The 23,284-nt window shown below is 41.0% G+C and overlaps 1 protein-coding gene across 4 annotated transcripts in view; it reads right to left on the bottom strand.

Moving 5' to 3' along the window:
* LOC137376413 (proteasome activator complex subunit 4-like) overlaps positions 1-23,284 on the bottom strand; it is a 227,538-nt gene that overhangs the window by 172,402 nt on the left and 31,852 nt on the right. For 2 of the 4 annotated variants that reach the window (XM_068044928.1, XM_068044930.1), the window contains exons 3-6: positions 16,547-16,663; positions 6,667-6,726; positions 5,595-5,639; positions 2,357-2,506 (exon numbers count right to left, since the gene is read on the bottom strand). In XM_068044928.1, the coding sequence (XP_067901029.1) occupies positions 2,357-2,506; positions 5,595-5,639; positions 6,667-6,726; positions 16,547-16,663 (372 nt within the window). Of the gene's footprint in view, positions 1-427; positions 532-2,356; positions 2,507-5,594; positions 5,640-6,666; positions 6,727-16,546; positions 16,664-23,284 lie in introns of those variants that run through there. The other 2 variants (XM_068044929.1, XM_068044931.1) reach the window with 2 other exon arrangements.

Here is a 23,284-nt window from a genome sequence, read left to right as displayed (position 1 = left end):
GTTTTCCTTGGAGAACAGAAGGCTGAGAGGTGATTTGATAGAGGTATTCAAAATTAGGAGGGGTCTCGACAGAGTAGATAGGGAGAAACTATTCCCACTCGTGAAAGGATCAAGAACGAGAGGGCACAGATTTAAAGTAATGGGTAAAAGAAGCAAAAGCGATATGAGGAAAAACTTTTTCGCACAGCGAGTGGTTAAGGTCTGGAATGCACTGCCTGAGTGTGGGGAACTGAATCATTCAAAAGGGAATTAGACTGTTTATATGAAAAGGAAGAATGTGCAGGATTATGGGGAGAAGGCTGGGGAACGGTACTAAGCGAATCACTCTTTCAGAGAACCCGTGCGGACACAATGGGCCGAATGGCCTCCTTCTGCGCTGTAACAATTCGGTGATTCTGAAAATATATGTAGATTCCCACGCATTTACCTTCAACTGGTTGATCTCCTGTGGCACGACACATGGGATGCAAAGAGCAAGTGTAGACTTCAGGTGAAGGGAGGTTAGAGGGCAGGTCCAAGGGGCAAAGAAGTAACTAGGTTACCATTTTAAAGTGATACATTAAACTTGTACTATAAATTTCTATTTTCATATTTATAATCAAAACTGCTCAAGTAAAATTGTCATGCTGTAATTTCACCCTCCCATCAGTGGTGACAATGCAGTGGCTCGCAGCAGGTGGGTGCAAGTGCAATATGACATGCTTACATAGATAGCTTCCATTATAAATGTGAAAAAAGGAATTTCGAATGAAAATAGTTGACAAATGTGAACATTTTTGATCGTTCACTAATCAATTTTCTATAGCATTAATAAGAAGTTAGAAAATATGGGTCTCTCAGTTGTCTCCATCTTTGTGCAGTTGTTTTTTTCTCACTCTGTTATTCCCTTTCTCTTCCATTTTTCTCCTTGCTTCAACCACCAACTCCACTAGTGGACCCAACAGCCTCAAAACCCTTTGTGTAGAAACAGTTCCTCCTGTTCTCTGCCCTAAAACACTTATATTTAATCTTCTATTTATGTCCCCTCAATCTAGGCTCCCAACAACTAAAAACATCTTGTTCTATCTACTCAGTCTATCTACTCGCTTAATGATTTTAAGTACCACCAACAAATCATTCCATAATGTCCTTGTTCTAATGAATACAGTCCCAAATGTTCACGTCTTTCTTCATATTTGCATCTTCTTATACCAGGCAGCACACAAGTGAATCTGTTGCCTCAACATACTTCTTATTGTGTGTAGTCCAAAACTGCACACAGTACTCAAACTGGCGTCTTCCTAAGGTTTTATACAGACTCACCACTACATCTTGCTTTTATGTTCTACACCTCTTGCCATAAACCCAGTATTCCATTAATCCTATACAAAAGCAAAATATTGCAGAGGCTGAATAGCTGAAACAAGAACAGAAAATGCTGGAAATACTCAGCAGGTCAGGCAGCATCTGTGGAGAGAAAACTCTGTTTTTCTCTCCACAGATGCTGCCTGACCTGCTGAGCATTTCCAGCATTTTCTGTTTTTGATTCCATTATTCTTTATGTTCTTAACCACTACAGCTGTTGTGTTTAATATCGTGAATGTGATTCCCTAAATATCCCAGCTCTTCCATACCTTTCCCCAAAGTTACTTTAAAAAAAAAATACCTTAAACTTAATGACATGGAACTCCATCTCCCACTTTTCCACCCATTCTATCATATTATCTCCTTCCAGCTTCCGAAGCCTGTCTGCAAATATGGACACGACTCCCTCTAGCCCTACATCCAAATTATTGACGTACAATGAATTAAATAGGTCCTGGAACAGAACCCTGTTGGACATTACTATCCACTTCCAATAATTTTTAGAAAATAGGTTTAACTTCTACTGTTTCCTCACTTCCAAACATTATTTTAAAAGAAAATTTCTACCCTTCCTGGAATTCTACCCCATCAGATTCTCCACTGGTCTCTGTGTAGTACTTTACCAAAGGCTTTCCGAAAGTCCATGTACACCACATTGGCTGCATTCCCCACATCCACTATATCCTAAAGAACTCAATTAGACTTGTCAAACGCAATCATCTTTTCTGAAATCCATGTTAGTTGCTTCAATTTATTTTGCAAGATTATCCATCTTGGTCAGGCCATCAGAGGGAGTTGCAAGACAAATAATCCCTGCACTTGCCCCACAAGAAGAAAAACAAAAATGAATTACAACAGCCCAGGCATCTCCAGTCACTTCAGCAGTCTTAATACAGAAGTCCAGGAAATGAATGCCTTTTCAAAGCTTGGGAATGGTGCACACTATAGGGAGAGAAACTATCTAAAGAAAAAGAAAATCTAAAATGGAGTAATGAGCTATCTGTATACAGACCTGAATCCTTTATGATGCAGATGAGGAGGAAGGGAGGTAGGAAGAAACATTTCAAAATAGCTGATTGCCTTCTGCATAGTGACATCAAAAGGACACATTAATGGCTTCCATTCATCCAACATCTCTGCTGTAGCTTCATCTGGAAAATACCTGGGCACAAGAAAACATTCCTGATGACAAAAAACACCATTTTCCAACAGAATATTGTAAACAGCACACTTCTAGAATAAAATATTTTAAAATGCGCATATTAACACAATATACACACAGAAAGTTAAACTTAGCAACAGTGCTCAACAACTTTTCCCCTTAATAATTGTTCAATACCAGCTTCCAAGAGCTGTAGGATTCAAATAAACACAAGTTTGTGAGGCAGTTTGATTCAACTGTTGTCCATATGGCACAAACAGTATGAAACTTGAATCTCTGGAAAACAGAAATACATATATACAGATCTGGGAGTCAATATTTCATGTTTATTTGCTTTGCTGCAATAAGTCATATATTTCTTAGGAACATTCTTGACCTAACACTATTGATTTGCCTCTGGAACAGGGATCATTAGGCACACACACACTGTCAACTTATTGGGTTAAATTTTATCAGCGTGCCGCGCTCCGCGGTGCACGCTGTGAAGTCGGAGGCCTTCTGACACAGAAATGCTGCAGCAGAGCCCTCGCGATATTATGCACAAGGGCTCATTTAAATGGAGGGGGCAGAGCAGCCGCCCCCAATGACATAGAGGGACGGCCGCAGCAACTCCGGCAACAGCATCTGGCGCCACCGCGCAGGCACCATTTTTAAAGGGCTTCAAGTTTTTTTTTAGTTACAGTAAATTATAAATTAAATCAAGCAAAAATAAGAGCACATGGAGCTGGAAATTGCTTAGGAGGTAGAAGACAGAATATTAGGGGTTCGGTTTCTGATTAGTGGGATATGACAAGTGATGATGTCAATATTTATTAATGACTTGGATGTAAAAGTTGGGTCGTACATCCATGTTTGCAGATGCTACAAAGTTAGGAGGTGCGGTAATTTGTGTTGATCTAGCAGGAAGTTTCAAAGGGATATACACAGACGAAGTGATACACAAATCCCATTTCCAGTATCACCTTTATATCCATCCGAAGCCAGAAACTTTGATGCATATCGGCTCAAAAAATAAACTTATGTCTATAATGGAATTGGCACTATAGGTGATAGCCATATATAGTTATGCACTGCCTGACCATAAATATATGCAGCTTGGAGTACTCCTTACTCCTCAGCTTTCCCCATCAAAAACTGGAGTGAATAGTCCGACATTCACTCACACCACTGTTTGGTCCATTAGGCACATTGAGGGCTGCACTTTACATTGCCGCCACCGACATAAACAATGGTGGCCCGCACGCATTTAAATGGTTTGGGTGGACCGCTCACTCCACCCCCGATGACATGAAGGGGGTGGGCAGTCCATCCCCAGCAACGGTTTCAGCTGCCTTTGCACAGGCGCCGACACCATTTTTAAAGGGCTTCAAGCCCTAACTTGCAATTTAAATGATTGAAAGAGAAATGATTGTGAAAAATTAATTACATTGATCCTGACCCTCTCCCATGATCACTCCCCCCCAATAACCACAGAATGAAGTACCTGCCCTCCCTCTCCCTCCCACCAAAACACTTACCTGGTACACCTAACCTTCTCCCCCCCCCAAAGTTCATAACCTTTAAACTTTATCCATTCCCACCATCCCTTAGACCAATGAAATTACTCAGACGCCGCTCCCCCACCCCCCGCATCACCGGACGGGCATCTGAAGACATGAGACTGCCTGCCACCGGCACCAATATTGCCCCAGAATGGACAGCGGGAGCGGGTAGGTCATTTATTCATTTATTTAAAATTATTTAACATATGTAAATTTGGCTTCCGTCGCCAAGCGGCAGAGGGGCCGCCACGAGGCCTTGCTGGCAATATCGGGCCGGGCCTTCCCGGCCAGGACCCCGAACATCAGGGGGTCTGTAAAATTCAGCACATTAATTCCACCAGCTCTTGGTCAGGTTACTACTAGTTGGACTGTCTTGCATGCAGCAAGGTATTATGCCTCAAAAGAGCAAGTCATTTTGTTGTATAGTGAGTGCGTATGGCAATGACATTAAGATAGTGTTCCCTTGTTCTGGATTCTCCCACCAGATGAAATATTTTCTAAAAATCTACCCCGTCAAATCGTTTATCCATTTTAAATACCTTCAATCTTTTTAATAAAAAGAATACAAGTCACAGTTATGCAATCTGTCCACATAATTTATGCCTTCAAGTCATGATACTGTTCTAGTGAATTTTTGCAAAACACCCACCAAGGCCAATATATATTTCCTGAGGTTTGGTGCCCAATACTAAATGCAGTACGTCAGATGGTGTCTGACTAATGCTCTGTACAACCAAAGCATCACGTCCACATGTTTGCATTCCAATCTACTTGGGATAAAGGCCACCATTCCATTTGGCTTTTTGATCACTAAAAGCTACTGTACAAAAAGTAATGTGTACATGCACGCCTAAATCACTTTGCTTCTCCACAGCTACTAGTCTCTCTCAGTTAAGAAAATATTCCAATTTGCCTTTCTCTGATCCAAAGTGAATGACTTTCCCACATGAATTCCATCTCCCATAGTTTGCCCCAATCACTTCGTCTGTCTATATCCCTTGGAAACTTCCTGCTACATCCGCACAAATTACTGCGCCTCCTAACTTGGTGGCATGAGCAAGATCAGCTCAGAGAGAATATGAGGGGAGTTGGGAGAGAAAATAGAGAAAGTTGCGAGTTCAGAGCTAGGGCAGGGGGGAGCTTTAGAAGAAGCTCGGTCTGGTGGGCTAGTGGAAGCGAGGGACGCGGCAGAGGCAGCTGATCGGATGATCTCAATCTTAGAGACAAAGAAGTCCATAAGCTCCTCGCATTTATTGTTAAAGGCGAGGGTGAAGGAGACAGGTGAGACAGTTCGTAATAGAAAAAAGCCTCGGGGGTTATCTTTGCATTCCAGGTTGATTCTGAAATAGTGAGCAGTTTTAGCATACGAGAGCAGGATGTAATAATGTGTCATGTGGTCCAGCCGTTTAACTCATCTGTTGAAATTTATTTGTTGTCATTGAACTCTATTGAGAAAAAGCTCACTGGAATGGTAGAAACGCAAACAGCAAGGGAAAAAAATCAAGACCAAGACTTGAAAATATTATGACAAGAAAATCTGCACTTACGGTCGACAGCACTTCACCAGTGTCTTCAAAACATTTTCTATGGAACTTAGAAGAAAAAGGGAATTAATAATGTTCCAATCAGAAGCAACATTCAAAATAGTTCACCAGTAGAGGTATTCTAGAAATATTTTGCATGTGAAGGAAACAATTAGATATCAGTTACTATTGCCACAACTTCATCCGACTACTATATCCACTATTTCCACACATAGCTAATCAACAAGATTAATACTGTGTGCCAGTAAGAATTTACTTTACCTTCAACTCTATTTAGAATGCAAAGGAAGCTGGAACACAAACTGACAAGATTTATACCTTAAAACTCCATTTGTGTTCCTTTCTGGTTTATTTTATAAATCCTTTCTCGCTGCTCCCCCCCCCCCCTTAGGTTTACCTTCTTCTGAGAAGTATATTATAGTTGTAACAAACAAAACTGCCAAAACAAAAGTGAATGGAGTAAATTTCCTTTTCCACTTCTCTAAATGCAGGACAAAACAGATTCTATTCACAATCAAAGATTGCAAATGAGGGCAAAGTTCAAATACAAACCACTTTCTAAATTTCATATCAAAACACCTTGAACATTGCAGCTGCATATAATTGGATTTTAATTCATGTGTTCAACTTCGCAACACATGAAGTCTCACTCGAATAACAAACATCCTTGTGCAATTTCCCTGCAAGTGTTCTTGAATATGACAAAATGAACCCATGAATAAAATCATATATGAATGTAAATAGAATGTGCAAAGAAAATTTAGTACTTTATTTCTGCTATTTGTAACTGAATGTTTTAACCTAAGACACTTAAAAATTCTTCCTAGCAGTTATCCACTCTATTAGTGATGCATAGAAGGCATTTATGCAAATAGCAGCGCCAAACCATCTCAAAGGAAAATTTAAATACAGTGCGACATTCTCAATAGTGGTGTAATGTTATCATTCTGTTTTTAATCAAATAATGCAAAAGATAAGATGCATTTTTAGTAAAAATGTTACATTTGTGTAATGAGCACCACATTTTTAAAAACATGCATTATTGATCAGGCAAATGTAGAAACATCTTCCTTACCACCTATGCAAAACACTAAGCACACACCATTTAGGGGAAGAAAAGCCTGGTCGGAACGAACTGAATAACAAAGAGAAATAGATCAAACAGGGCACAGAAATCAATGAATTAGCAACACTGCTGTAGAAATGCTCAACAAGAGCAAATGGCTGTCTTTGACATTTAAGTGGCGCTCACACAACAGTTTGTCATCCAAGTTCATGTATTTTTGAAAATATATTTGAGGTGAACAGCAAATTAAAACACAATGTTCTCACAGCACCATTGAGAATACATCGCACTGCACATCAGTAGCAGCAATTTCATCTAATTATTTGCAACTAGCAAGGGAAAAAAGTGGAGCTTTTGTCACAAGATTGTGCTAATTAAATTTTATATATGTGATCAAAGTTTCTTCAAATAAAGTTCAATCCTTATCAAATGAAATTTATCAAGGAAAATAAAGAAGTTCAATGTAATATTAAACACATATAAGCAATCGTAATGAATTAAGAATTGTAATTACTTCAACATTCAACTAGAGCTGTTTAATGGATTTGATCTAATTAGAGATACAGCACTGAAACAGGCCCTTCGGCCCACCGAGTCTGTGCCGACCATCAACCACCCATTTATACTAATCCTACACTAATCCCATATTCCTACCAAACATCCCCACCTGTCTCTATATTTCCCTACCACCTACCTGTACTAGTGACAATTTATAATGGCCAATTTACCTACCATCCTGCAAGTCTTTTGGCTTGTGGGAGGAAACCGGAGCACCCGGAGAAAACCCACGCAGACACAGGGAGAACTTGCAAACTCCACACAGGCAGTACCCAGAATCGAACCCGGGTCCCTGGAGCTGTGAGGCTGCAGTGCTAACCACTGCGCCACTGTCCACTGCGCCACTGTGCCGCCCCAAATAACCATTAAGGAGTCATAGTAGCAAAGCGGCCAAAGTTGGGAACTAAACATTCCAAGATTCTTGACTTTCAGAAGAAATAGGCAAAATGGAAAAGCAGGGGTAGCCCCTAATAATAAACGACGGGACAAATACAGTAGAGAGAAAGGATCTTAGCTCAGAAAATCAAGTAGAATGAATTTCAGTGGAGCTAAGAAACAGCAAGGAGCAGAAAACTTTGGTGGGAGTTGTTTATAAGCCCCAACTCCCCTCCTCCCCTCAACAGTAGTTGCAGTGTAGGTTAGAGTATAAATTAAGAAATAAGAGATGCATGGGAGGATTTTAGAATTCAGAAGAGGATCAAGAAGTTGATAAAGAAAAAGAGAATATGAGAGTAGGGGCTTGCAAGAGACATAAAAACAGATTGTAAATGTTTCTGTAGGTACGTAAATAGGAAAAGATTAGTGAAAATAAATGTGGGCCCATTAGAGACAAAGCATGGGGAATAAGGAAATGCAAGAGACATAGATACAAATAATTTGTCTGCACTGAGAACTGGTGAGAGGGAGTTTTAAGTGTTAATTTCTATTTAAAGTCTAGTTTTTTTTTCAATTTAGCATTTAACTAAAAATTACTCCTTAAATTAAGAGAAATTAAGTTTGATTCCAACCTTAAAACAGGGGTATACAAGCTCACTAGATAGCTGGCATAAACTGGTTTTCAGAAGCTAGAATCAGTTGTTTTTCAGAAAGTATAAAAATAGGGCTTCCTCAGTGCTGCTTTGAGTGTGAAGTGGGAGTTTGGTGAGGGAGATGCTCCTTTCTTTTTCTACCTTTTTTCAACCTCCAGTAGCTGGTTCTTACTTTGGTTAAGGGGAAGAAGCTGATTGGTGAGTAACTAGGAAGTTATTCTACTTATTCTAATTGTAATAAATAGTTTTTAAAGTTATGGTATGGCAAATCAGCTCAGCCAAGTGGAATGTACATCCTGCAGTATGTGGGAAATCATGGATGCACGTGTCCTAGACAAACAACTCTGCAGGAAGTGTCACCGGCTGCAGAAGCCTGACCTCTGGGTTTCGCAACTTGAGCGGTGGCTGGAATCACTGTTGTGCATCTGTGAGGCTGAGGACTAGACGAATAGCATGTTTAGAGAGGTGGTCACACTGCAGGCAGAGGGGGAATGGGTGACTACCAGGCTGTCTAAGAAAACCAGGCAGGTAGTGCAGGAGTCCCGAGTGTATCTTGCTTGCACCATTTTGGATGGTGTGTTGCCTCCCTGGTACCTGGGTCAAGAATGTCACGGAGCGGCTGCAGCACATCCTTCTGGGGGAGGGTGAACAGCCAAAGATCGCAGTCCACATTGGTACTAATGAGCAAGGTAGGAAGAGGGATGAGATCCTGAAAACAGATTTTAAGGAGTTAGGAAGGAAATTAAAAAGCAGGAACTCGAGAGCAGTAATCTCAGGATCACTCCCAGTGCCACGTGCGAGTGAGCATAGGAATAGGAGGATTGATCGATTGAACATCTGGCTGGAGAATTGGTGTAGGAGGCAGGGCACCAGATTTCTGAGGCATTGGGACCAGTTCTGAGACAGGTGGGACCTGTACAAGATGGATGGGTTACACCTCAACAGGACTGGGACTACTATCCTTGCAGGGAGATTTGCTAGTGCTGTTGGGGAGGGTTTAAACTAGCTTGTCAGGGGTATGGGAACCTGAGACTTTGCTCAAATTGGAAAGAAGTAAAACTGGTAACAGCAATTAGAAAAGTAGCAAGCGACATTCAAAGGCAGGCACCACAAAGGCAAGCATCAACTAGGCTCAGAATGCAGAATAATGTCAAAGACAAGGTTAAGGGCACTCTACCTGAATGCACGCAGCATTCACAACAAGGTAGATGATTTAAAGGTCCAAATAGAGGTAAATGGGTATTATCTAATTGCCATTACGGAAACATGGCTACAGGGTGACCAAGAGTAGGAACTGAATATTCAGCATTTAGGAAGGATAGGAAAAAAGGAGGTGGTGTTGCACTGATAATAAAGGGATGGGATCAGTATATAAGTGAGAGAGGATCTCAGATCAGAAGAACAAAATATGGAATCTGTTTGGGTGGAGCTAAGAAACAGCAAGGGGCAGCAAACATTGGCCGGAGTTGTTCATAGGCCAAACAGTAATGGTAGTGTGGGGCATGGTATTAATCAGGATATTGGAGAAGCATGTAGCATAGGTAATACAGTAATCATGGGTGACTCAATCTGCATATAGACTGGGTAAACCTAATGAGCACTAACGCTGTGGAGGACGAGTTTCTGGAGTGTTAGGGATGGTTTTCTAGATCAGTATGTTGAGGAACCGACTAGAGAACAGGCCTATTTTCGATCTAGTATTATGTCATGAGAAAGGGCTAATTAATAATCTTGTTGTAAAAGAATCTTTAGGGATGAGTGACCATAATATGATAGAATTTTACATAATGTTTGAAAGTGAGGCTGTTCAATCTGAAGCCAGGGTGTTAAATTTGAACAAAGGAATTTTTATGAAGGTATGAGGGGCAAATTGGCTGAGGTGGAGTGGGAAAATACATTAAAAGGTATGACAGTATATTGGCAATGGATAGTTTTCAAATAATTATTACATAGTTTACAGCAACTATACATTCCTTCAAGGCACAAAAACCCAAAAAGATTAAGTCAACCATAGCTAACAAAGTAAGTTAAGAACTGTTTAAGATTTAAAAAAAGGCCTATAAAGTTGCCAGAAATAGTAGTATACCTGAGGATTGGGAGGATTTTAGAATACAGCAAAGATAAAGAAATGGAGAATAGAATATGAATGTAAACTAGCAATAAATAAAGGACTGAAAAGCTTCAAGAGGTACGTAAAAAGGAAACATTTGGCTAATACAAATTTGGGTCCATTAAAGGCAGAGTCAGGAGAATTTATAATGGGGAATAGAGAAATGGCAGAGAAGCTAAATGATTACTTTGTGTCTGTCTTCACTGAGGAAGATACAAGAAATCTCCCAGAATTAGAGATACAAGGGAGAATGAGGAATTTGAAAAGAAAGTAGTATTAGTAAGAGGTTGTACTGGATAAATTAATGGGACTGAAGGTTGATAAGTCCCCAGGACCTGATATATTTACATCCCAGAATGTTGAAAGAGGTAGCTATGGAGATAGTGGATGCATTGGTGATCATCTTCCAAAATTCTATAGATTCTGGAATGGTTCCTGCAGATTGGAAGGTAGCAGATGTCACCCCACTATTTAAAAAAGGGAGGGAAAACAGAGAACTACAGACCTGTTAGTCTTACATCAGTAGTAGGAAAAATGCTAGAATCTACCCGAAGGGATGTGATAAATGGATACTTGGATAATTATCTGATTGGGCATAGTCAACATGGATTTATGAGTGGGAAAACATGTTTGTTGAACTCGTTTGAGTTTCTTGAGGATGTTACCAACAGAATTGATAAAGGGGAGTTGGTGGACGTAATATACATGGATTTTCAGAAGGCTTTTGATGAAGTCCCCCACAGGAGGTTGGTTAGCAAATTAAAACACATGGGATTGGAGGTAATATACAGGCATGGATTAAGGACTGGTTAACAGACAGAAAAAAGTAGAAATGAACAGGTCATTCTCGCACAGGCAGGCCGTGACGAGTGAGGTACGGCAAGGATCAGTAATTGGGCCCCAGTTGTTCACAATATATATCAATGATTTGGATGAGGGAACCAAATGTAATATTTCCAAGTTTACGGATGACAAAACTAGGTGGGAATGTGTCTTGTGAGGAAGGTACAAAGCGGCTTCAAGGGGATTTGGACAGACTTGGCGAGTGGGCAAGAACAAGGCAAATGGAATATAATGAGGAAAAACATGAGGTTATCCACATTGGTATGGGGACAGATGTGCAGAATATTTCTTAAATAGTAAGAGATTAGAAATGTGTAGATGCACAAAGGGACCTGGGTGTCCTTGTCAATAAGTCACTGAAAGCTAACATGCAGATGCAGCAAGCAATTAGGAAGGCTAATGGTATGTTAGACTATATCGCAAGAGGCTTTGAGGACAGGAGTAGTGAAGTCTTGCTTCGATTGTACAGAATCTTGGTTAGACAGCACCTGGAGTAGTGTGTGCAGTTTTGGTCCCCTTACCTTATTATTGCCATACAGGGAGTGCAACCAAGGTTCACCAGACTTATTCCCAGGATGGCGGGACTGTCCTATGAAGAGAGATTGGGGAAACTGGGCCTGTATGCTCTCGAGTTTTGAAGAATGTGTGTTGATCTCATTGAAACCTACAAAATACTTAGAGATTGTTATGACGGTGTTTCTATAATTTTTTTAAAAGTATTTTTAAGGATCATGTATTTTAGAATTATGGACATGGTTTTATTTGGGAAAACTGAAAAGGATTCCAGATTTTTTTTTTTACTGGGGTCATTGAAAGGTCACTGAGGACTGTTTGTAAACAACCCTTACTGGAAGTCACCTGTCTTAAGATAAATACAAAGCAGGGGCTTTTTGACTTGGAGAAGATGTTTACAGAGAAGTGACAGGTCAAGATTTATAAGAATCAGGAGGCTTGACTTGAATTTTTTTTATTTAGCGATACAGCACTTAAACAGGCCCTTTGGCCCACCGAGTCTGTGCCGACCAACAACCACCCATTTATACTAATCCTACATTAATCCCATATTCCCTACCACATCCCAACCCTCCCTCAATTCTCCTACCACCTACCTACACTAGGGGCAATTTACCATGGCCAATTTACCTATCAACCTGCAAGTCTTTGGCTGTGGGAGGAAACCAGCGCACCCAGCGGAAACCCACGCGGTCACAGGGAGAACTTGCAAACTCCACACAGGCAGTACCCAGAACTGAACCTGGGTCGCTGGAGCTGTGAGGCTGCGGTGCTAACCACTGCGCCACAGTGTCGCCCCACAATATGTTGGGATATGAACTGTTTTGAAGGCAGTTGGAGAAAACCAGCCAAGACAGCAGTCACCATCAGCACCCTTTTTTATCTCTTTAAAAAGCCTGCCAGTTTTTCCACCTCTGAGAAGCTCTTTGAAGCAAGTGTAAGAAATAGAGAAATTGATGCTGCATTCCTCCTGAAAAGCCTGTCAAACTGATCTTCAACGTCATATAAAAAGAACTGTTCTAGAAAGATCCCAGTGACAGCCATGTACATTTATTTGGGATGCCAAATCAAAAAGGACAACCGTCATCTTTCCATATCTTATTTTTCCTTCAAGTATTTTGTCTTTTTTTTGGAACAGAGCTTCAGAGAAAGTTTTTTTCCAGTTAACGTGTCTGTGTGCGCGTGTGCGTGTTGGAGGGGGGGGGGTGGCTACAGTAAAAGGAAATGTTCATATTTCAATCTGTGTTAATGCTTTGCTTCATTACTGGCTAAATCTTGTTTTTATAAACTGATAATTTTGTTCTTTATTAAAGTAATCTGGTTGGTGTATTTTATTCTGGAATAAAGAGTAGAGTCTGGTTGACCATATCTGTAACTGGGTAAACATTTAAATATAATGTTGTGACCTGTGGAGAAGTGGAACTAGAATAAGCAGTGCACTCCTTCCATCTCTATCATAACAGGATTGACAGGGTAGATGCAGTTAAGATGTTTCCCCTGGTTGGGGAGTCTAGAGGCAGGAGACAACGGGCTTCCGTTGTCTTAGGACCGAGATGAGGAGAAATTTCTTTACTCAGATGGTTGTGAATCTTTGGAATTCTCTACCCCAGAAGGCTATGGAAACTCAGTCATGAGTATGTTTAAATCAGTGATTGGTATTTAGAAATCTGTCAATGACAAAGGGATATGGGGATCGTGTTGGGGGGGAGCATAGAAGTGGATGGTCAGCCATGATCGTACTGAATGGCGGAGCTGGCTTGATGGGCTGAATGGCCTACTCCTCCTCGGCTCCTATGTCTTCACAGTTGAAGACACAAAAAACATTGCGGAAATAATGGGGAACCGGGGACAAAACCCCTGGATTTGGTAACCTGCATCCTAGGGTTTTAAGTAGTAGCTGCAGAGATAATGGATCCATTGGTTTTGATCTTCCAGAATTCTTTAAGATTCTAGAACAGTACCCAAGGATTGGAAGGTAGCAAATATAACCCTGCTATTTAAGAAAGGAGGAAGAGAAACTAAGAACAGGAGGCCAGTGAGCCTATCAGTAGTAGGCAAAATGCTGGAATCTATTAGGGACATGATAACAGGGCACTTAGAAAATCACAAAATTAAGCAGAGTCAATACAGTTCCATGAAAGAAATCAAGTTTAACAAATCTGTTAAGAGTTTTTGAGGATGTAAATTGTAAGATAAGGGGGAAACCAGTGGATGTAGAGTATCTGAATTCTCAAAAAGCATTCAATAAGGTGCCACACAAGACATTACACAAAATTGAGAGTTGAGATTGGGGTTAATATTTTAGCGTGATTGAGAGTTGGTTAATGGTCAGAAAATAAATGGGACAATTTTGAATTGACAAGCTGTGACTAGTGGAGTACTGCAAGGATCAGTACTTCGGCCTCTGCTATTTCTAATCTATATTAATAACTTAGATGAGGGGATTGAGTATAACATATTCAGGTTTTCTGATTATACAAAGCTGGATGGGAAAGTAACTGGCGAGGATGCAAAGAGGCTGCAGAGAGACAGGTTGGATGAGTGGTCAAGAACATGGCAGATGGAGCATAATGTGGAGAAGTGTGAAGTTATCTGCTTTGGGTGGAAAAATAATAAAGCAGATTTTTTTTTGAATGGCAAGAGACTGGGAAATGTTTCCATTCAGAGGGACCTGGGGGCCCTTGTACATGAATCACAAAGTTAACATGCAGCAAGCAATCAGGAAGGCAAAGGTAGGGTAACTTTTGTTACAAAGGGATTGGAGTATAAGGGTGAAGTCTTACTACAATTATACAGGGCATTGGTGAGGCCACACCTGGAGCAGTGTGTGCAATTTTGGTCTCCTTGCCTAAGGAAGGACATATTTGCCCTAGAGGCAATGCAATATAGGTTCACTAGACTACTCCTGGGATGAGGGGATTGTCCTATGGGAGAGATTGAGTAGACTAGGCCCATATTCCCTAGTGTTTAGAAGATTGAGGGATGATCTCATTGAAACATTTTTAAGGTACTCAAGAGGGTAAATGCTGAGAAAATGTTTTCCTGGACTGGGGAATCCAGAACATGGGGGCACAGTCTCAGCATAAGAGGTCAGCCATTTAGGACTGAGATGAGGAGAAATTTCTTCTCTCAAAGAGTTGTGAATCTTTGGAATTCTTTACCCCAGATAGCTGTGGATGCTCAGTCATTGAATATACTCAAGACCAAGGTTGATAAATTTTGGGAATTCAGGAAACTAAAGGATAGGGGGATCATGCAGGAGGTGGAATTGGAGTAGATCAGCCATGATTTTGTTGAATAGCAGAGCAGGCACGAAGGGCCAAATGGCCTGCTCCTGTTCTATTTCTTCTGTTATGTAATGTCAAATTAAAATGAGTTCTTTCAAAATACCTGTACATGTTTGTATCAATGCTAATAGTTTGAGTATCTCCACATTTTGGAGCTGTACTCTTATTAAAAAAACAGTCCCCATCATGTGCATCATCCATGCTGATCACAGGGAGCCACCTATATTGGGCAAACGGCATCAACCACTTACTGTGGGAGATGGTGACGTAGTTATAATGTCCCTGGACCATTAATGCAGAGGCTCAGGCAAATGCACAGCAGCTGGTGGAATTTAAATTCAATTAATTCATAAAATCTGGAATTGAAAGCTAGTTTCATGGCACTGTTACTGAGACTATAGATTGCCATTAAAAAAAAACTGGTTCACTAATTTCCTTTAGGGACAGAAATCTGCTGGCCTACATGTGACTCCCGACCCATAACAATGTGGTTGACTCTTAACTCTAAAATGGCCTAGCAAGCCACTCAGTTGTCAAGGGCAATTGGGGATGGGCAACAAATGCTAGCCTTGCCACCAATGCCCACATCCCAAGAATCGACTGTAATCAATATCAAAGGCACAGCTTATAACACATTTAAGCACGCTGGACATTTTGGGGAAAACAAAATGCTTTTACCATCTCATTATATATCTGTATTCATATCTCTCCATGGATTATTTGGTGCCTGCTTCCTTTTGGGTTTCAGGAGACTTTAAGTTAGATTTAGTGGTTTTCAGAGTTGTAATATATACTTATCAGCCAGGAAGATATAGGAGTCAACCTTTTCCCTAGTGTTGAAGATGAACAGAGTGATCAGTTCCACAAGAATATAGCTAAACACAAGGCAGTGTACGCTCACTGGAGAGAATCTTACCTTTGAAGGGAACAAGCTTAAGCAAACCGGCATGAAAGTGATGCCTGGCTCTGACAGCGAGTCTCCTCTCCGTCCTCTGTTAAGTGAGGACAGTCTTAGTCCCTGTAAAATGTGATACACCATCCAATGTTTATTGCAGGCCAATTGCACTAACACTAATGCACTTGCAACAAGTGCTGGGGACCGTTCCTCTGATTTCTGCCTCTCAAAAGCCTACCATTTGGGATCTGCTCAACTGCTCCAATATTGTGCGTTATGGGAAAGGGAATGTGTGTGGCCTAGTATGGTTGCATTCTCTTTAGAAAGGGTTAGTGCAATGCTTCAGCCTGCAGGTCAAGCCAGAGTCAAACAACTCCAGGAAAAATGCTTTACCAGCTGGTTACTACTACATATGCTGCCAGTTGTCAACTACTGAACAAATACATGTGATGAAATAAAGAATGTGAATGATTCACTTTGCCACAACTGCTTTATAGAACAATGGAAGGAGCCCAATTTAACAGTTTTCCCTCATCTAGAAATACTCCCCAACAACAGGAAGCCAAACAGCAGAAAGGGAAAATGCCATACATAAAATTAATACTGCAAAATTCTAATTCAGTAGTTATTTAGCAATACAAAAAAGTCTACCTACTTTGGAAACCAATTAAGTCCAAGGTGCTCTGTCTTGGAGTACAAAATTCTTTCCATCATTTCATACAATGGTCTCCATGGCAGCTGCAAATCTTGTCTTGGTAAGAGTTCTTTTTTCCTAGATAAAGAAAAAAAATTTAATTTACAACACTTAAGTGAAACAGAACAAATACACTGGAAAGATTATGAGGCAGTTAACTGAGGGGCTCAAATTGCATCATGGGCTACAAAGCAAAGTTAAATTTTATACATCAGCAGAACACCAAATTAAGTATTTATTATACATTAGCAATTGATTTCTCATAGCATCATTCATGGCAGAAAAATCCTTTTTAATCTTTCCCATATGCATCTTGTTTTTTTAATTTGTGTTGCATTTTCCTCATTTGTTAGCTTTTTCATTTGCTCCTTTCAGCTTACCTGCTGTATTGTTTGCAACATCATTTTTGTAAAACAATGGTTTATCTGTTCTTTTTAAAATGCAGAATGGCATCATGCGGATGGCGACAAAAAGTGGCCCTAATGATGCATGCACGATTGCAGTGAATTTCACATGCAAGACTAAAACAACTTGAAAAAACAAAATTAAACTACATGAAGAGAAAAATAGAAAATGGACTGTGAAAGATTGCATATCAGCACAGAGTAAGTTCCAAGACCTTGCAGGTAGCAATTGTAAGGGAAATAAGACAGGAGGCAACAGATGGAAAATGATTAGCTGATCCATCATGTCTGCCCACCCAAACATACTGCCACATATGTGCACCTTCAAGGCAGCTCCAGCTGTAACAAAAAAAAGCTTGAGGCCAATTCAGGAAACAAAGTCTTCTCTTATCTCTGAACACAATCCAGCAAGTGCCAGGAGACCATAGTGACTGCTAACAATAGCCCGAGTTAATACACCCACAGAATTGGGTCAGTCGGGGGTCAAGGACACAGTAGGCAAGTCTCATGGAGGCAATGAATTTGGCGAAGGCCAGGAGGGGTAAAGAAGAGAAGTTGTGGAATTATGTGGTATTGGGGTAAGAGGAGATTTTTTTGGGGGGGGGGGGGGGAGAGAAAGGGGGAAAAGAGGGAAAAAGAGGGGTGGCATTGACCAGTATTTTCACACTATCACCCTAAGTTGGTGTTGGAACCCTTAATACCCTTGCCTAACAAATAACTAACAAACAATCTGAGTTTTGGAATTTTCAATTGATCTAATCTCAACATCTTTTTGGGGGAAGTGTGTTCGAGATTTCCACTATCCTTTGTGTACAGCAGTGCTTTCTGACATTACCACTCTAGCCTAGCTCTAATTTTGTTATGCCCCTTTTGTCCTGGACTCTTCCACCAGAGGAAAGGGTTTGTTGCTACCTACCCTATCAAATCCCTCAATTATGGGCAGCACAGTGGCGCAGTGGTTAGCACTGCAGCCTCACAGCTCCAGTGACCCGGGTTCAATTCTGGGTACTGCCTGTGTGGAGTTTGCAAGTTCTCCGTGTCTGCGTGGGTTTCCTCCGGGTGCTCCGGTTTCCTCCCACATGCCAAAGACTTGCAGGTTGATAGGTTAATTGGCCATTATAAATTGCCCCTAGTATAGGTAGGTGGTAGGGAAATATAGGGACAGGTGGGGATGCGGTAGGAATATGGAATTAGTGTCGGATTAGTATAAATGGGTGGTTGATGGTCGGCACAGACTCGGTGGGCCGAAGGGCTTGTTTCAGTGCTGTATCTCTAAACACTTCAATTAGGGCAAGAGAAGTGTTAGCCAAAGTGGCTGAGTAGATGGTCTCAATCTTTCAACCTGCAAAATTCTCACATTTGGTCATGGAGATTTGGAAGACGAAAATGTTGGGGGGCCACGGTTCAGAGGAGGTGCTTGGTATTTTTTAAAAAGCCTGCTGTCGTCCTTACCCTCAACATAATCCTGGAATAATGGAAGGGTTTGGATGAGGAGTGCAATGTGCAATATTGTTTTAGGAGTATGATCCAGATCTAGCTGTGAACAACCAGTCCACAATTTAAAGGTGTATCAGATTGTATAAATGGTATCAGAAACAGCAAATTAGGGACTTGAAGACAAGAGCATGAAAAGAAGGAGGAAAGGAGCTATTAAGCAGCTCCAATATAGCAGTCATGGGGAGGCAGCTGAGGCCAAAGAATTGGAAATTTGAAAGGTTGGGAAGGGGATGATTGGAAAGATCAATACACAAAACTTTTGTTTATATAGATTTATGTAGTCCTTTGGTAGCACAGAACTTGAGTCTTGCTGAAAAGACATTTTGTCAAAGCTTTTCCTCTTGCACTCATCAGGACAATTTGCTGATTGGTTGGCAAGTGGACTCTGATTGGCAGAGGCACTGCCATGGAGAATGCGCCAGTTTATGGTGACTGACAGTTAACTGCCAGGCTTTGTTTGAAATTTAAACAAGGCAGCTTGACTCTGGTCAAGGCATTGCCCTGAGGAATAAACCAGCGAATGGCACTACAAGATTGGCCTTATCGGCAACCTTGTAAATAGGGCTCAAGCCATGTGCTCACCATGCAAGCTTAATGCTGAAATAGGGTGAATCAAAGGCATTCTGCGTGACAATGGCTACCCTGATCAGATAATTTCTCACTGTATATCACGCAAACTTATGAACGGGCCTAAGGCCATCATTTTCAGCCCTGAAAAGTGCCTAGTCTACCTCAGATTACCCTTGAAGGGTAATGTATTCCAAAAAATTTGAGCAACAGGTGCAGCTAGCTGTAGCAACGTGTGTCCACCACTAAAAGGATGTTGCCATCAAGCCAAAAAGACGTTCTGCCTATCACACAAATGAGTAATGCTGCATATGAATTTCAATGTCAGTGTGATGCTAGGTATATAGGCCGTACATCCCAAAGACTGGCGGATTGTATCAAATATGTCCCTTTCCACTGTTTACAATGGGCAAGGTACAGGCCGTACCCAACCAGCCCATGCTTGCAAAACTCAAGTGTCCAACATTAGATGTGATTCCCCACTGGACAACATTTGCTAAGAATGTGCTAAGAATTACGCTGACAGCCAATTTAAGGTCGTCTGTTATATATTTTATTCTATTTAGAGATACAGCACTGAAACAGGCCCTTCGGCCCACCGAGTCTGTGCCGACCATTAAACACCCATTTATACTAATCCTACATTAATCCCATTACCCTCTCACATCCCCACAATTCCCCTACCACCTACCTATACTAGGGTCAATTTATAATGGCCAATTTACCTATCAACCTGCAAGTCTTTGGCTGTGGGAGGAAACCGGAGCACCCGGCGAAAACCCACGCGGTCACAGGGAGAACTTGCAAACTCCGCACAGGCAGTACCCAGAATCGAACCCGGGTCGCTGGAGCTGTGAGGCTGCGGTGCTAACCACTGCGCCACTGTGCCGCCCCAGTGTGTGGCGCATTTGTATGTACTGGAAGCTACATATATTAATACACAGGGCCCTGTTCTTTGCAGACAAAAAGAACATGTACACACATTGCACCTGTTTCAACTAAACAAAATAAGTGACAGCCATTCGCTAGTTTACTCCTCAGGGTAATGCTTTGATCAGAGTCAAGCTGCCTGGTTTAAATTTTCAAATAAAGTCTGGCAGTTAACTGTCAGTCACCATAAACTGGTGCATTCTCCATGGCAATGCCTCTACCAATCAGAGTCCACTTGCCAACCAATCAGTACTCTCTTCTTATACAGTATAAAGTTGTTGCTTTCCCTTACATTGGCATTCTTGCCAATTGTCCTGGCGAGTGCAAGACAAAAAGCTTCAACAAAATGTCTGTTTTCAGCAACAGATATGTTTTACAGAAACTGGGTACTACAATTGTTAGAACATTACCTTCTACTTGAAGAATATGAGGCTGGATCTAGTCCAGACAAATAGGAATGAAAATCAAATTGTGCATTTAAGAAAATGTGAACCAAATATCAAATCAAAATGTGTATTTGATTGTAAATACTTCCGAAACTTACAATTGGAACAGTTTTACTTTACGTCATACCAAAATACCACCAAAATAATCCACAACACAATAAACCCAAATAAGTGCCTTGCATTTATTGACCAATTAAAATCTCTTCACATATTATTATTGGCAAACACTGAAGGAGTGGCACAACCAGGTAGACCAATGTCAGAAGAATGAAGGGAGTATGCAGGCATATATGGCTGGAGGGGATCACAGTTAGGGTGGATTAAGGACATGGATTTGAAAGCAAGGAAGAGGACCTTGAAGATGGTTTGCTTGGGGGTGGGGAACCAGTAGAACTTGGCAAGCATGGCAGTGATGAGAGTGTAGGACTTAGTGTGAAGTAAGCCATGGCATTCTAAATGAGTCTTTATAAAATTAGCTAAAGAAAAGCTTTAAGAAGTAGAGTCTCAAGGCAATTAAGGTGTGAAAACTTTGACAGTTTTCAAAGGGGATGATGAAAGTGGGCAATGTTAAGGAGGTGGAAGAAACCAATCTTGCCAATACGATGGACATGGAGACAGGAACTTAGTTTGGGACAATTAAGATTCTGCACAGAGTTGGGTAGCAGTCAGTGCGTTTGATGGAGGTGAAGTCAATGGCACATGGGTGCTGACAGGAGCTAAAATGGATGGCTTCTATTTTACCAACACTTAGCTTGGGAAATTAACAGCACACTCATGTCTTAATATGATGAAGAAGGAGCAGCAAAGCTGGATGTTAATGTGCTTCTCCATCTTTTACTATGGGATAGCATGGAGGGGGGAGGAGAACAAAGATAAAATTCCAATTAAAACTCAGGATGACGAACCATACAGCGAGATATAATGGTTTGGTATGACAGACATGAACCAAATCTGAACAGAGCAGTGTCATGGAACTAGACTGCAAGTGAGAAACCATGAAGGAAGGAGGAATAATCAATGGTGTCAAAGGAATGAAGAGTTTGAGCAGATGAAGAGAGATAACCCACAGTCATTGTCTCACAGGACTGTCATTTGTGACTGACCAACATAAAGGTGGGGAGGAAGTAAAACTGAAGAATCTCAAACAGTGGGTGGACTTCAGGATATTCACTAGCCATAATGAGGGATAAAGGCAGTTGGTGACCTTCACAAGCAAACACAATTTAACAAGGGCTGAAGGGGAGGAAAGATGGTGAACACACTGCAGAATATGGTCTGGTTGGGGAGTTCATTGGAAGGGACTGGTGGAGGGGAATTGGTGTCTAAAGGAACTTGTGTTACGACTGGGGCAGGAGGAGTACACTGCTTATTCTAGTTCTACTTCTCCACAGGTCACAACGTATATTTAAATTTATTCCCACTTACTGATACGGTCAATCATAGACTCCATTTTTATTCCAGAATAAAACACACCAACCAGGTTTATTCAATAAACAACAAAATTATCAGTTTATTATAAAATAAGTCTTAACCAGTAATGAAGTAAAGCATATAAACACAGATGGAAATTTTAAAGTTCTCTTTTTACCTTAGCCCCTCACACACACACATACACTGGTTAACTAGAAATAAAGGGAATTTTGTTTTTCAAGCTCTGTTACAGACAGAACAAAACACTTGGGCTGAATACTTGCTCATTCTTGAATAAACAGCAGATGAGATATGTTGTGTTCCAAAACTGGCAAACAGTCTAGCCTCTTAGTACACGCAGACAGGTCACTGGGATCTTTTAGAACAGTTCTTTTCAGGCGGCGCTGAGAATTAATTTAGCAGGCTTTTCTTCAAAGACTGGAGATGAGATGGGTTGACACAGTGGACTTCTCAGAGTCTGAGGGGTGCTGGAAAGCTGAGCTGGGTTGTGGTTTTCTCTCCTCTCCATACAGTTCAACCCCAACTCCGAACAATTCAAAAATAAAAACAGGAGGTCAATCTTTTGACCTCCATCAATCTAGAACCATCACTTCTTCGTAAACAACTTCTCCAGGTGTTCAAAGTTCTCCGTTGTTTATTGAGCTGGAAGTCAAGTGGTTTCCTGGAAAGGCTCATTTTCCACACGACCTCTCAGTGCCCCTTTTTTAAAAAACATTTCCAGGGATTGTGGCCTTTACATGACCCGCTTTGAAAACCCCAAAGTTTAACATTTCTTCAATCTTTCAAAAATGAATCCTCAAAAAATATATTTAACAAAACACAGAGGCACTTTTTTAACACCTTCATCCTTGGAGGAATGAAACACAATTTTAAAATGCATTTCATTACAAAGTGTGGAAAAAATAAATGAAGAAAAACATTAAAATACTCTTTCACACTTGCACTCATCCACTCTTTTCTTGTAGTTAATACAGTTCTGCTTCGTATTATCTTTGCAGTTAGATAACTCAAAGCAAAGTTAGCTTCTAAATAAACATGTGCAATCACATTATTTTGTTCCGCAATGTGGATAATCTTGAAGTGATAGGGCTGTAATAGTACACTCCATCGGAATAGTCTGGCATTCTGGTTTTTGAATTTTTCCACAAAGTTTATCACCAAATCAGCCGACTGCAACCTTCCAAACAGAGCCCTCAGTTGTTCCAAGTGGTCCTTCCAAGTGTCACTATCGATCAGCACATCAAGGTCAACTACAGAGTTAGGAACACTGGCTTCCACTTGGTTCACTAGTCTCTGAAAAGTGGCTGGGGCATCCCCTAGTCTGAATGGCATCACCCGGCACGGGAAAAGACCGTCCAGTGTGACAAAGGCCGATAGTTCTTTAGCTCAGGGCATTAAAGGAACTTGCCAGTATCCCTTTGACA

This window comes from Heterodontus francisci, chromosome 13 (genome assembly GCF_036365525.1).
Source record: "Heterodontus francisci isolate sHetFra1 chromosome 13, sHetFra1.hap1, whole genome shotgun sequence".
In the NCBI taxonomy this organism is placed as follows: Eukaryota; Metazoa; Chordata; class Chondrichthyes; order Heterodontiformes; family Heterodontidae; genus Heterodontus; species Heterodontus francisci.
This window is presented reverse-complemented; position numbering and strand designations above follow the sequence as displayed.